The sequence below is a fragment of the Cyprinus carpio genome, chromosome B15 (assembly GCF_018340385.1).
Source record: "Cyprinus carpio isolate SPL01 chromosome B15, ASM1834038v1, whole genome shotgun sequence".
NCBI classification, from domain to species: Eukaryota; Metazoa; Chordata; class Actinopteri; order Cypriniformes; family Cyprinidae; genus Cyprinus; species Cyprinus carpio.
Window position 1 is genome coordinate 15583670 of NC_056611.1, and position 15765 is coordinate 15599434.

The 15765-nt window shown below is 36.8% G+C and overlaps 1 protein-coding gene across 4 annotated transcripts in view; it reads right to left on the reverse strand.

Annotated features, from left to right (window-relative positions):
- Positions 1–308: 308 nt before the first annotated feature.
- The window catches only part of LOC109103357 (alpha-2-macroglobulin-like), a 36768-nt gene continuing 21311 nt past the window's right edge, over positions 309–15765 (reverse strand). The window contains exons 28-31 of one of the 4 annotated variants that reach the window (XM_042739428.1): positions 1253–1446; positions 959–1171; positions 702–820; positions 309–443 (exon numbers count right to left, since the gene is read on the reverse strand). In XM_042739428.1, coding sequence (XP_042595362.1) covers positions 329–443; positions 702–820; positions 959–1171; positions 1253–1446 — 641 coding nt within the window. In that variant the 3' untranslated portion in view covers positions 309–328. Of the gene's footprint in view, positions 444–701; positions 821–958; positions 1172–1252; positions 1447–8831; positions 9061–9182; positions 9289–13685; positions 13770–13851; positions 13937–14940; positions 15537–15765 lie in introns of those variants that run through there. The other 3 variants (XM_042739431.1, XM_042739429.1, XM_042739430.1) reach the window with 3 other exon arrangements.

Here is a 15765-nt window from a genome sequence, read left to right on the forward strand (position 1 = left end):
AACGCACTGGATAGCTGGCCAATCACAGCACACCTTGCTTTTCAGAGAGATGAGCCTTGTGAAAATCGGTGCAATTCAGAAGGCGGGGCATAGAGGAGAAACAATAATGTACAGTATGTGAAAAAATAATGTGTTTTGTTGAACCTAAAACCGCATAAACACATTTCATTACACCAAATACACAAAATAATGTTCTTTTTAGCAACTTCATATGACCCCTTTAATAACTCATAAGATAGTTATATAGAAAGTAATATAATTTTGCCTAACAAACATTTCATCCATAAAACAAAATAAATGACCTTGACTTCAAAAACAACAACTTTATTCAACAATTTCTTCTCTTCCATGTCAGCCTCCACCATGTATTCACAAGAGTAACACAATGCATTTGTGTGATGCTGCTGATGCAGGAACCGGTGTTCTGACATAGACCATCATATCTGGAAACAAAAAAACAAATAGAAAGTTTTTTTTAGTTTGTTTGTTTGGTTTTTTAAATAATAACATTTTGTTTTCACAGTTTCTTAAGTTAGATACTTTATTTTACTTCATATTGCTTTTATGTTTATGAAGATGTCTCTGTTTATAATTGTCCTATTCCTCTGTTATGTGTTAAATGTCTAAAGATGTATTTGTTGGTCAATCTTAAGTCATAATCATCATGTAGACTTTTGACTTGAATCCAAATCTGTTCTTACTTGACAATGAAGTTCAAAATTAAATTTTGTCCGAATGTTATGCAGTCTCCCTCAATCTTAGCATCAATGCTCAATGTTTTAGCTTCAGTAGGAGTAGGAATGTTGTAGAACTGAGCAACCTGAGAGAGTAAACATGAACAAACAAACAAACAAAAAAAATAATTAATTAATGAGCCATAGATCATAGCAGAACAGTCGCAAAACATGCCAGGAGATGAAAGAAAGTGTGAGCCAATGATGCTAAATGCACTACAGACCTGCACAGACACACAGGTTGAGCCCTTCACTTCAATGCTGTATATGGCTGGAACGTTCTGCAGCTGCTTCTCCTGGTACAGTAACTTGTTGTCCTGATTGACATCAAAGTGGTGAGTGTCTGCTGCTAACTGTACAGTCACTGTGCTGGAGCCGTCAGAGCTGAACACTTTGGTGGCATACAAAGACAGAGCCTGAAGAGCCACCACTGTGTCCTGAGAAACAAATGTGTTCAGTAATGTGACTTTTACCCATTATTCAGTAATCATGTGTTTGATTCGAGTAGTTTGAGTCACCTGTGTGGAGGAGAATCCTCCATAGGCATTCTGCTGCTTCACAAGCCAGCTGACAATCCTGTTAGCAAATCCCAGATCAGCTGTAGTGAGTGAATCTGCAGTGAGAACAGCTAGCAGCACATATGAGCTGATCTCCACGGCCAGAGAATCAGAGTCATCAGCAGATGCAGACTGAGACCAGTGGAGATGAGACCCTTTAGAACACATGGACAAAAGAGACACCAGTAACTCAACGAGCATGAAAAAAAAAATCTCTTACAGTCTGAAATGGCAACATCCTCCAGTTTCTTGAAAAGCTGCTGTCGAGTGTCTGTGTCTCCAGCCGACTGAAAGTGTAGGCGAGCAGAGCAGTGGTGTAAGTGTTTTTGACAACCTTAATGACAGACTTTAAGCATGACAAAGCTTTAGTGATGACATGATCCTGAAACAAAAACAGAGAAACAGCAGCTATGAGCATCTTTTTCTATGAGTTTATACTGTGTTTCCTGTAGATGAACTTACTGTGACTGGAGTTTCCAGTTCAAGTAGTGATGCAGTAATGTAGGCAGTCATGGTCACATTAACATTCACTCCACTCTGAAATTTATATTAGAGGAAAATATAGTACAATATTTTTGTTTTAGATAGATAGGTGTTGTTTCTGTGATAATGTTTAGTTACCAATAGCACACCTTCATTCTGTTGTTGAATGGTCTACCCTGTTAGATAAAATAGCTGTCTGAATACCGTCTGCTTATTAACCATTGCTTTGCACTCTGAATAATGTACGGATCAATAAATATGTATTTGTGTGCTTTGCCAAAAGACCTCAGGACAAAGGCAGTCAACCTGGTGTTTTAACAGTTTTTATTTTAACAATTGTTAACAACTGTTTCAGTTGATTAAATCTGTAAATAAATTATTAAATCTAAATACCATCTATCTGCGTACTATTTTAATTTTATTAAATTGCTTAGATTGCTTTCTCTCGGATAGCTGAGGTGAGCTGCTCTGTTTTCTCCAGATACTGCAGAATGTAAATATTGGGATAAAGAATAGACATGTTTTGTTCTCCACAGCCATATGGCATCTGTAGTAATCCGTGAAGATTTGTCAGTGCATGACCCAATATATCTCCTACAAACCAAACACAAATAAAACACTACATTTTAGAAATTCAAACAAACGTCTTATTTCTGCTTTTATATGTCAATGTTACCAATGACTGAAACAGAAGATCTGGCTGATCCCTCTATCACATTTTTAGGAAGAGTCAGATCCACTTCTTCTGAGAGACTGTCGCCTATGAACCAGAGAGACAGAAACACCCCTGTTGAAAAATCCAGCATATGGATGGCACGACCTGTCTTTTTCATCTAAGGCAAGGCAAGGCATGTTTATTTCTAACTGACTCGATCCTAATGATCTGAGTGGTCTGTTAAGTTTATATTTAGTGAGCATATCTGCAATGTATTTCGGTCCTAGGCCATTGAGTGATTTATAAATGAGTAAAAGTACTTTAAAATCAATCCTAAATGTAACTGGAAGCCAGTGTAAGGACCTGAGGACTGGTGTGATATGCTCAGATTTTTCTGGTTCTAGTCAGAATCCTGGCAGCACCGTTCTGGATGAGCTGCAGCTGTCTAATGGTCTTTTTGGGAAGGTCGGTGAGGAGACCATTACAATAGTCCACCCTGCTGGTGATAAAGGCATGAACAAGTTTCTCCAAGTCTTGACTGGAAACAAAACATCTAATTCTTGCAATGTGTTTCAGACAATAGTATTCTGCTTTGACATGACTACTGAAACTAAGATCTGTCTCTAGAATCACACCAAGATTCCTGATTTGATTTTTAGTTGTTAGACCCCTAGAGCCAAGGTATGCATTCATCCTGAGAACTTGATCTTTGTTTCCAAATGCAATGACTTCAGTTTTTTCCTTGTTTAACTGAAGAAAGTTCTGGCACATCCAACTGTTAATTTCATCAACGCATTGGCAGAGGGAGCAAATTGGGCTGTAGTCATTTGGTGATAAGGACAGGTAGATCTGGCTATCATCAGCATAGCTGTGATAGGCAATTTGGTTCTTTCTCATTATTCGACTTAGTGGGAGCATATACAGGCTAAACAAGAGTGGTGCAAGTATTGAGCCTTGTGGGACTCTGCATGTCATGGATGTCCACTTAGACTTATGCTCTCCTGTACTCACATAATAACCTCTCCCTTCCAAGTATGACCTGGACCATCTAATGGAACACAAACATAATGCCTAAAATTGACTTATTAATCTGGACATACAAAATAAATGCCACATGCCACTTTTGATACTGCAGTGAAATGTACAAACCTCATTGGTTTCATTCACACATATTGGACTGTATTTGTCATACCTGTGAGAGCAACGTAAAAAATCACAGCACACTTTCACCCACGATTTCCCAGATACTGGCTGCCCATAGGTGTATCTGTAAAAAACGTTTTAAAAGGAAATGATGAAGAAAACCATGTCTTATATTGTATTACATTATATTAAAGATACTACTCACTTTCCACAAACCTCAACTGCCATGAACTCATCACCTATGCTCACCGTCTTTGGTGAACAGTAACTTCAAACTTAGGCAAAACTACAGAGGGCAAAAATAAGTTATTAATAGTCAAATTTGATAATAATATACAAAGATATTAATGAAATTTGTCCTGTGTGTACACTGCAAATTGTTTGACTCACCATATTTTTTCACCCCCAAAATCATGTGAGATCATCCTTTCACCAATAAAAAGCCCTCAGTTTGTATGTACCTTGATGGGCCTCTCTGTTTAATTCACAAGAAAGCTGCAAAATCCACCTTTTTGAAGAAACACTTGTCCATTGACCAATCCTGTTACCTTTACTGTCCTATTTAACAGGCACATTTGTTTAGTTAAAGTCAGTGTTACGGAATGAAGGCCATCATTGTCATCACCAGCCTGTAGCATTAATCTCTGCCCTTCGCAGGCTCCCGTTTACAATGGGTGTGAGAGAGAAGCTGATGAGCACTAAGACAAACTCTTGGTGTAGTGTGAGCATCTTGTTAACGTAATTGAAGAAACAGATAATAATTGAAAACAAAATTGCAAACATAACAGACATCAGATTTAAAAAGTGATAGTAATGAACGATTTGTGGTTTTGTGTTCTTACCTCAAGAATGACAGTACTGTACTGTAAAAGACAAAACGTCAGTTGAACATTAATATTAAAAGAATATTAAAAGACAACATAAGATAAAGATGCAAACCTGCTGATCTAAGGGTACAAAGTTTGTGTCCATGCTAACAACTCTGAAGTTCACTGTGAAAACAGAAATATGTCTACAGCATTGTTTCACACTTTATATCTCTTAAAAAAAAAATCTGTTGTTACTGCAATTAAACCATGGTAACCACAAATTAACCATGGTTTTGCTACACTTACCATAGTTTAACCATGGCCTTTGTAGTAAAAATGTGGTTATACAAATGGTAATCAATATGCAACAAAACCATGGTTACTACACTATTACTACTGTATAATACCATGATTAATTTTCATAAGGGATATCCAGTGTTAAAAGCGATGCACCACTTAGCCTACAAGTGTGAAAGGTGGTTGACAATGGGGTTTAAGATGATAACCCGAGTTTAGGCCCTCTCCCTCTCCATGATACCCTCTTCCAAACTCACCAAACCACTCCAAGTCCACGGATCATGCTCTTCGCTGCTCATAAATGGAATGCGCAAAATGTTTTGGCTACACAAAGAATCTGATCATTTTATTCTTCTGTTGACAGAGATCTGCACGATATCTGAGGAGGGCTTAGGGCTGTGCAATAAATCGCATTCGATTGTCATGCACATCTCGTCAGTAAATCCAGTTCTTGGAAGGGACACCGTCCCCCAGGTGTTTCGAGTCCACCAGGTAACTAGGTTGTCAAATAAAATGTATATGATAAACCATACAGGCAATGATATTTGAAAACTTTGGTTAAATTAGCACTCCTAAAGCTTTAAAATATAATCAGTTACAAAAAATGTAAAATATTACTCCTGCACACCGTAAAATATAGATTGTTTGTTGTTAGTTGCAACTTGCTTTAGAAGGATAGAATGTCTTGTGTAACGGATTTCTGATATAATTTAATTCCTTGAAGCCCAAGTGACACATAAACATGCATCAGCAAGAAATTTTACACTTACATAGCCCATGTCTTGGATTTTAGTACTGCACTGGGCCTTGAGTTGAGCATGAACAAACATATTGCAACATTGATTATTTTGTTGTTTTACTAACAGTTACATAGTGTCAAACAATACTGAATTGGTGTCTTTACATAGATTTTTGGTTGAAATTTCCAAAGTAATTCAAAATTAACTGAGGGAGCAAAAGTGATGAACCAACAACAAGCCTAACCCTAATTAAAATACTTTGCATCCTGAAATCTCTCATTATAATACCAGTTTGAAATACATCAAAACTAATATTCTGTCATTATAACAAGTAATAACAAGTAATAATAATCAAATACCTTGCTCATTTCTATATGTAGGCTATTCAGTTAAATATAAGCGAGCTTAACGGTTTGTTTTTGCACAGCTAAAATAACTGCCGACCTTATTAACTTTGCATATTTTAGTTACAAATGGGTACACCTGCTCATGTTTGAAATAAGGTAGATACTTCAAGCTCTATAACAAGGAAGACAATAGGTATTAAATCTACCTCTGGTTTAAATTTATGCCTATTGAGCCAGCCAGCCGTTTACACAGAACACGTTTTTTGCATTCCATTGTGCTTTTCCATTGTTTTTCCCATGTATACATGCTAAACCGACTGCTTTATCTGTTGCACTTGCATCTTTTGTGCATCACGTTATTACAATGCCAAGTTAAAGCACAAGTTATCATTAAAGTTATTTATATCATCCTTCTATTAAAATGAAGGTAGACAACATCACAGTAAAATGGATTTTGGTAGCCTATTACACTGTCTTGACAGATTTAGTAACTGTGCTGTATATCTGCAGCTGTTCACATCAGACCAAAATGCTTTCTTTAGTAAGAAATAGACAAAGTTTGTCATCACATTAAAGCCATTCTGTATAAAACATTTTTTTTATTTGTGTGTAACAGATTTTAGTAGCCTTTGCAATGACCCAAAGATGACATTTAATTAGAGCAAAGACTTTGCTTTCCAAACTTGTTTGTTAGGCACAGCCATTGTTGTTACTGTTTAAGAATATTGAAGAAATAACTTCACCCTGCAAATGCCAACCCAGAAGCCAGAAATAAGGAAAAGTGTCTTTGTAGAAAGATGGAGAAACTGCAACAATGCTTCTACTCCTCCACTGTCCTCCACTGACATAATGCGTAAATCTATATGTATTAAAACATAATATTTATATATTATAAATATTATTTGATCAAGGTTGGAGGTAAGTGGACCTCAAGAGCACTTACAGTATAATAGTCATAAATAGTTATCTTACAGTATCTGAAGACATATTTAAAAACATTTTACAAAGTATCTGTCAGCAACACATACGGGGAACACTCAGGTAAGTGGGAAATCACAACAGGCTTTATTCAACAGAGGGGCAAAGGATAAGGATGGCAGAATATTCAACAGAGGGGCAAGATAAGCATCAACAGTTCTGCAATGCAGGCAATGGAACTTAGCTGAGTGAGTCACAAGTAGGGATGGGTATTGTTTACATTTTATCGATAATGATACCAGTACTTCTTATCAATACCGGTACTTATCGATACTGTTATCGATACTATTTAGTGCAAAAATATATATAGTGAAAAGTAGTTTTATTACTGCTGAACTTTAGCAACTGTATTAAGTTCTTTAGTCTAGAACAGTGAGTTATTTTTCTCTGTTTTATTAACATTAAAGGAACAGTTCACCCAAAACAGTTAGCAGTGTTTTTTTTATGTTTTTTTTGTTGTTTTGTTGTTTTAAACCTGAATGAGTTTCTTTCTTCTGTTGAACATAAAAAGTTATTTTGAAGAATGTGGGAAATAAACAGTTGCTGGTCCCCAGTGACATTTTTTTTTCTACTATTAAAGTCAATGAGTACCATGCAGGGCTTTAAAGCACATAGAAATAATGTACTTTTGTGATTGCGAATAAGTCTCGTGACTGTAACCCTACCGAATCAACATTTGATGCGAATGTGTCTCACGAATTTCAGCCGGAGCCGCAAGACATAATACAGCGCATTGCTTGAGGTAAATGTTGTATTTTGTTAGTAAATGTTTTATTATATTACTAGTGTTGCCTCCTTTGTTTATGGTTACACACTACTACTCCACATATTGCATCTGACACTGGTGTTGCCTAGTTTTGTAACGTGATCCCACTTTCAAACTTTTCACTCTTGCCGCGATGACTGACTGCACGCAAAGACACACCTCACATGCACATGGATATCACACGCACATCAAGCAAATGTCGGCCACATCATTCAGTGAAGGGAAATGACAAGCAGCAGCTTCTAATTCATCATTAACATTGAAGTATACGGAGATAAAACAACACAAGTATAGAAAACAGTATCGTTTGTCCTGAAGCTTATTGGTACTCCAGTACTGACCAAATTACGTACCGGTCCAAAAAAAACAAAAACAAACAAACACGGTACCCAGTTCTCGGTACCCATCCCTAGTCACAAGAGTCTTTTCTTTGTCTTTCAGATGGCGAGGGAGCAAAGGGACCGCAGGAGAACACAGACAGGAACACAGGTAGGTAGCCTAAATGGAATCAAGTAAAGCCCTATTCACACAGGATTCACACAGGATTAGTTTTATCTGGGGAACTAATATAGTCTTGTGCGCTGTGTCATTTACATTTCACCAGGTTAAAATAATATCTCAAGTTTTATGCCTGATTTATTTGTAACACATTAACCTCAAAACCTTTTCAGCTTTCTCTTTCTGCAAATTGTATGGTGTAGAGATATGACAGCACCCAAAATACTATCAAACACTACAACGCAGCTCCATTCTTCGCGAAAGATGGATAAAAAGGCACATAGGAAACAAAAAGCTTGAAAAATGAAATGCGACCTGCCAAATGCTGGCCAAATCACAAAGATGTCGATTCGCACGAAACTAATATTATCACAGGACCTCTGTCTTCGGCGAAATATGGTAGATCATTTGCGGGGGAATTTTTACTTTACAAATTACAGACATGGCCAATTTACATGGGATTAAGATCACATGACTGGAGGTCACCAGGCAATATTAATCCCATGCGAATAGGGCTTAAGAATGAGGAGTAGCAATCTTGAGACCAAAAAATTTGAGTGAGAATGCTTAGTGCTGGGTTATAAAGACCCACTGATGACGCTGATGGCAGACAGGTGTGGTGATTGGGAACAATGAGCAGGTGTGTGCCAAGGAGGATTCTGGGAAATGTAGTGCATAGAGGTTACTGGTCTTGTGACCGGCAGGAAGACATAAACTGGTAAGCTTGTGACAGTATCATCCTAAAAACCTCTTGTCTGATTCTGAAATGCTGCCACAGCATGTAGCTTCTATACATAGAAAAATTAAAACCAGATCACCATAACTTGTTTTCAACAATTTTATTAATCGTACTCAGGTTGTTGAGACATGGCCAAAACAATTTGGGGGTTTATTCAAATGTAAGGCCTATGAATTGGAAATAAGTTTGCCCTTTATATAAGATAAAAGTGATAAAATTCAAATATCTTCGTCCAAGCTGAACTACGAGGTGTAATACATCAGTTCTGCAGCTTCATTGACAGTGGAAGGAGTATTCAGTCTCTGATTGATCGCCTGAAGAAAAATGAAGATGTTAACATTCATACAACAATGAAAAAAAATGTACATGGAATCGGTGTGAATAAACAATTAATATCTCACACGATAACTTTCAGCACTGACATATAAAATCTTACTTGTTTGGTAGTAATCATACACTTTGACAACAGCTGGCTTGAGATTCTTTACTGGAAGAACCTGTTTCATTTGTATCTGATAATTCATTGGAATATTGTTTGGGATCTGCAGGAGGAAATAAACTCATCAGTCATGGACAATACGAATAAAATGTTTATGAATCAGCTTAAATTACACTGATTCTTGAAACATGGGACAAAACATGTTCAGCAATTGTAACTGCTATTACATTTACATTACATTTAGTCATTTAGCAGATGCTTTTATCCAAAGTGACTTACAAATGAGGATAATGGAAACAATTAAAATCAACGATATACAAGTGCTATAACAAGTCTCAGTTAGCTTAAATGCAGTACACATAACAAGGGCTTTTAAATAATAGAATTAGGATAGTGATTGCTAAAGTTAGAGGGTCAAATAAAGATGGAGGAGATGTTTTAAACCGATTCTTGAAGATGGCTAAGGACTCAGCTGCTTGGATTGAGCTGGGCAGGTCATTCCGCCAGGAGGGAACATTTAATTTAAAAGTCCGTAAAAGTGACTTTGTGCTTCTTTGGGATGGCACAATCAAGTGACGTTCACTTGCAGATTGCAAGCTTCTAGAGGGAACATAAGTCTGAAGTAATGAATTTAGGTTACGGGGTGCAGAGCCAGTGGTGGTTTTGTAGGCAAACATCAATGCCTTGAATTTTATGCGAGCAGAGGTGTGACGTGTATTCTTTTCAGCTCATTAAAAATTAATCTTGCAGCCGCGTTCTGGATTAATTGTAAAGGTTTGATAGGACTGGCTGGAAGACCTGCCAAGAGAGCATTGCAATAGTCCAGCCTGGACAAAACAAGAGCTTGAACAAGGAGTTGTGCAGCATGTTCTGAAAGAAAGGGCCTGATCTTCTTGATGTTGAATAAAGCAAATCTGCAGGACCGGACAGTTTTAGCAATGTGGTCTGAGAAAGTTAGATGATCATCAATCATAACTTCAAGGTTTCTGGCTGTTTTTGAAGGATTTATGGTTGATGTGCCTAATTGAAATTGTGATAAAACGATGGGTTTGCTGGAACCACAAGCATTTCTGTCTTGGCAAGGTTGAGTTGAAGGTGCTGGTCCTTCATCCAACAAGAAATGTCTGTTAGACAAGCTGAGATGCGAGCAGCTACCGTCGGATCATCAGGATGGAATGAGAGGTAGAGTTGAGTGTCATCAGCATAGCAGTGGTATGAAAAGCCATGTTTCTGAATGACAGAAGCTAATGATGCCATGTAGACAGAGAAGAGAAGTGGTCCAAGAATTGAGCCCTGAGGTACCCCAGTAGTTAGATGTTGCGACTTGGACACCTCACCTCTCAAAGATACTTTGAAGGACCTATCTGAGAGGTAAGACTCAAACCACAGGGGTGTGGTTCCTGAGATGCCCTTTGCCAGTAGGGTTGACAGGAGGATCTGGTGGTTAACAGTGTCAAAAGCAGCGGACAGATCAAGCAAGATAAGTATTGAAGATTTGGATTCCACTCTTGCCAGTCTTAGAGCTTCAAACAACTGAGAGCAAGGCAGTCTCAGTTGAATGTCCACTTCTGAAGCCAGATTGGTTGCTGTCAAGGAGGTTGTTCTGTGTGAGCAAGGCAGAGACTTGGTTGAACACAGCTTGTTCAAGTGTTTTTGCAAATAAAGGAAGAAAGGAAACTGGTCTGTAGTTCTCTAAAAGAGTTGGGTTAAGGGTGGGTTTCTTAAGTAGTGGAGTTATACGAGCCGGTCTAAATGTTGAGGGAAAAACACCAGTGTGGAGGGATATGTTAATGATGTGAGTGCAGGTACAACTGCAGGAGAAATGGCTTGAAGGAGATGAGATGGAATAGGATCACTCAGACAAGTAGTAGGATGATTAGAAAGGATGAGTTTGGAGACTTCTGCCTCAGAGAGTGAAGAGAAGGATGTGAATGAGTATGTTTGCTGGTGAGATGTGCTTGACGGATTGTGGAAAATTGTGCACTGATGTTTTTAATTTTATTAATGAAAAACATGGCAAAGTCGTCAGCTATTAGAGTTGATGCAGGAGGGGGAGGAGGAGGACAAAGGAGCAAGGAAAATGTTTTAAAAAAGTATGCGAGAGTTAGACAAATTGTTAATTTTGTTATGGTAGTATGTCCTTTTAGCAGTGGAGACATTAGCAGAGAAGGAAGAGTATTTTTTAGCAGAAGGGGTGGTACGGGCTGGCCTGGAAGACAAGGGGCAAACAGTGTCTAAACAAGATGTAAGAGTGGAGCAGAAAGTATCAGTAGCACTATTAGTATCAAAAGAAGCTAACAGTTTAGGGGAAGGAAGCGAAGATGAAACCATAGCAGATAGCTGGGAGGGTGAGAGTGAACGTAGTTTACGTCGAAAGATGACATGTGGAGGGGTAAGTGATGTGTTAGGGACCATGTTGAGGTTAAGAGTGAGGAGGAAGTGATCCGAGGTGTGCAGTGGAGTAACCAGTACATGATTGCCTGATTTGTGAGTAGCAGTAGTTGACACTCTGTTGAGATCATAAGAGGCAAGCAGAGTGTGGAAGTCTGCAGATAGAGGTTTATCTAGGAGGATGTTGAAGCCTCCAAGCATAACTAGGGGAGTACCATCCTCAGGAAAGGTTGAGAGCAGCACATCTAATTCATCCCAAAAAGTTACCTAGTGGTCCTGGGAGTTGATAGACAACTACAAAATGGATTTTAAGAGGGTAGGTAACAGTAACTGAATGAGATTCAAATTAGCTGTTGATAGCCAAAGAGGGTAAAGGACTAAATTTCCAATCATTAGAGATAAGCAGACCAGTACCTCCACCTCTTCCAGTCAAACGGGGGAGTGGGAAAATGAGAAATTATTGGAGAGTGCTGCAGATGTAGCAGTGTCCTCTGGTTTGATCCAGATCTCTGTCAGGGCCATAAGATTTAGCTTTGAATGACTAATAATAGAAGTAATGAAATTGGCTTTGTTTACAGCAGACTGGCAAATCCAGAGACCAATAGAAAAAGAAAGTAGTGTATTAGCAGACACAGGCAAAGTGTGCAGGTTGTTAAGATTGCGCTCCCTACGGCATGTGATGCGTGGTTTTTGAGTGGTAGTGATAGTAGGGATCTTGATCTATTAGGTTTAAATGTCTTTTTTTTTTTCTTCTTTTTTTTTCTTTAGTATATTTTCCATTGTAAATGTTATTAGGGATCAACCATAGAATGTATTTAACACAATTATCCCCTTCAATTTAATTTTATCATTATTATATCAAAACTATGACACATTGTCTTCTCACTACACCTAAAACAGTCCACAGAGAAGGGTTCAATAATTCATATGCAATAAAATGGATAAAAGTTTTTTTTTTTTTTTTTGTGATGAAAAAGAGCTTCTTTTATTAAAAGCAACACTTAATAGTATCGCATATCAAAGCGAGATTGTTTTTCAATGATGTGTGTTTTAAAGTTTTTTTAGGTTTTAAAGTTGTGTCCCCACTTTTTGTCAAAACTGTCAGGCATTCATAAAAATGTAAAAATAAAACAAATAAAAAAGGAGAGAAAAAAATTCAGGGAATATAAGGACAGCAGTCATTCTAATGAAAGTCATTTTTAATTATATTAAAAATAAACCAGCGATTAATTATTCTAATATACTATATAATATTTTATATATAATTTTTCTAAATATACAGCAAATATTTTGTGGATTGATAGTCATCACTTTTAGCAGAGTTGGGGTTGAGGGAACACAAGATTCAGGGAACACAAAACACTGGATAAAACATACCTACATAATACAGTTTGTTTGTATTCTGATCATACGTGTTCTGAATTTTTTTGTATCATTTCTTAAGATGCTTAAATGTGAATAATAAGGTCCTAGTGAATGTAAATGTTTAGAGGTAACAACTAAATTTTTTTTAACATTACTTTGTTACCATAGCAGATGCACAGCAGACATAATGTTCTGATATGAGAGAAAATAGATCATTTGTGTTCCAATGATATCTCAAAATACTTAAATGTGAATCTTGAATAACATCTTCATTAACAATAACATACTGTTTACTGTATTTTTTAATACAGTAATTGATTGATTCAATATATTTGATAGTTAAAATGACTACAAATCCAGGTCTATGTCACCTCCATCACATGAATATTTTGATAATAAATGATTATGATGTTTTACATTTGTTGAGGAATTGTTGGTCACATGTAAAAATGTATTCTGTCTTTTAACATGATAATGTTTTTTGAAATGTTAAAAAAAATCTTGATTACTTGATTGCAAAATAAGTGATGGCAAGGTAAAACGCAATTTTGTTAAAAGTAAGTTTTGATTTGGGGGGTTGAATCAAAGAGTTGGGAGCTTGATTAGTAGATTTGATTTGTAAATGTATTGTTTAATTTTTTTGGTTACAATTTTTTTGATTTTTTGGTTTTTGCACCCTGTTTTGTCCCACTTCTCAAAAATCACTGATGATATAAAATTATATGAATGTTGCTGTTCTCTCACCTCCTTTAAATACACAATGACATGATCATCTTTAGCATCAACCCGCTCCACAAGTGGTGCATACTTTCCAGATGAAGTTCCAAGCTGTGTGGAAAAAGTGCTGGTTATTCTCAAATTACTGACCTCTAGAAATTGTACCAGTTTGCGATGAAACACTCAAATGCACCATTGTTGTATCAGCTGTGAATCCAGATAAGAGTTTAATATCCACAATGACCATGTTAGTCCTTTCCTGTAGTGCGGCGCCATCGAGAGCTATAACAATTGTTTATGCTTTTTTTTTTTTTGTATGTGAATGCTGTTTTAGGTAAATATTATGACAAGTTTAGGACAAAGCTTTGTTTGCAAAAGAATAGGTTAGGAATTAAATGTTACATCGCAACCATGGAAACATTTGGATTTGTGCTGAATGAGAGAGGTACAGTAAAACTTTAAATCATACATTTAAGCCATATGTCGGCTTTGCATTTTGTTTTGCAATCTGGTCACAATATTTTCTACAAATTTAACAATATTCCATGAGTTATTCTAGAGATACGAGTTATAGCCTTGAACATTTGCTCTTCTGACCTTTCACAACAAGTGTCATTTGCTTTGGAACACTGGGAGAAGACATGTAGATATTAGACAAGAGAAAGTCTCTGTCCTGCCACACATTCAATTAATATCATAAATGTGTGATTAGTTGACTAATAGCTTAAACGAACAACTAGTAGTAAATTAGGAAAATCTTTACCTGGGACCAGGTTTCAGTTGAGATATATATAATCGTGGCCAAAAATATTGGCCTCCTTGGTAAATATGATCAAAAAAGGTTGTGAAAATTCATCTGCATTGTTAATCCTTTTGGTCTTTTATTTATATATATACACACACATATATACACACACACATACACACACATATATGTAACCCACTCGAAAATAGCCTATTAACAGGATTATGTTATTCTAGTTTAATATCTGATTTCTTGATTGCTTTTAGTTTTTAGTTTTCCCTACACACCGTAATTGTCCAATAGGTGGCAGCAGTGGCGCTAAGGAAAAACTGCTACACTGATTCTTGGAGAAGACAGAAAAATCGCGAACAACAGAATGATATTGAGCTGAAGCCCTATTTAGACTTTCCACATTGAGTAAAAAAATAAAATATTACATTTAAGAGCTAGTTAAACGGGTTTTTCTCACCAAACCTACTTCTAAGGCAGGAATAACAGAGCAAAGGGTCGAAATTACGACAAGGAGTTTACCTACTTGTGTGATTTTTCTCCGGTGAGTGGTTTTACACGTGTTTGTCATTTGTGCTACTAGCAGACACAGTGTGATAGATGTGATTGAGTTGAGCACGTAAAAGTTATCTTTATTTTTCTATTTTGCTGTAACTCAGTTGTTTAATGCATTGAGTGAAAATGTATTGATGAGATATGCACTGCATAAGCTAAAAACCAATCGGAGTTGAACACGAGTCTAATAATTTGAAATGTTATTTCATGCTGTGTTAAAGCCACGTTACTACGTGATATGCTAGTGCTTGAGTTTCATGTATGCCTTGAATGTATAGATTGAAAATAAGAATTTAAGCTACTATAGTAGAATGAACTCATGAATATGAGTTCTATTTCCAGATCTGGTAAAATTTATCGAGAGAGTAATTGAATGTTGCCCTGCTATGCAGGTTGGTTTTTTTTGGGATGCAGGATTAGAGAGAAAGAGTTCCATTGGACAAATTCACCATCGGACACGTGAGGCAGAAGAGCAGAGGGTGTGAAGGATCATTTGGCCTGCAACACAAACTGCTTCTACTTACCATTTCTTCATTGCATCGTACAGATAAGTGCGAGATCCCACCACACTAAAAAAAAAAAAACATACTACCCAGGTAGATGGACTTTGGTTTATTATTTTGAGGTTATTTCATCAGAGGTCATTTTATTTTATATTTTCCCAATTTGTGTGAAAAAATTGAAGACTAAGAGGAATATTGATTTCACAACAAAGAAAAGATAAACAAGGTCATACTGGTTGATATCTGATGTTCAATAAATGCCGGCTATATGTTCTGAGTAAACTATCCTGGTACT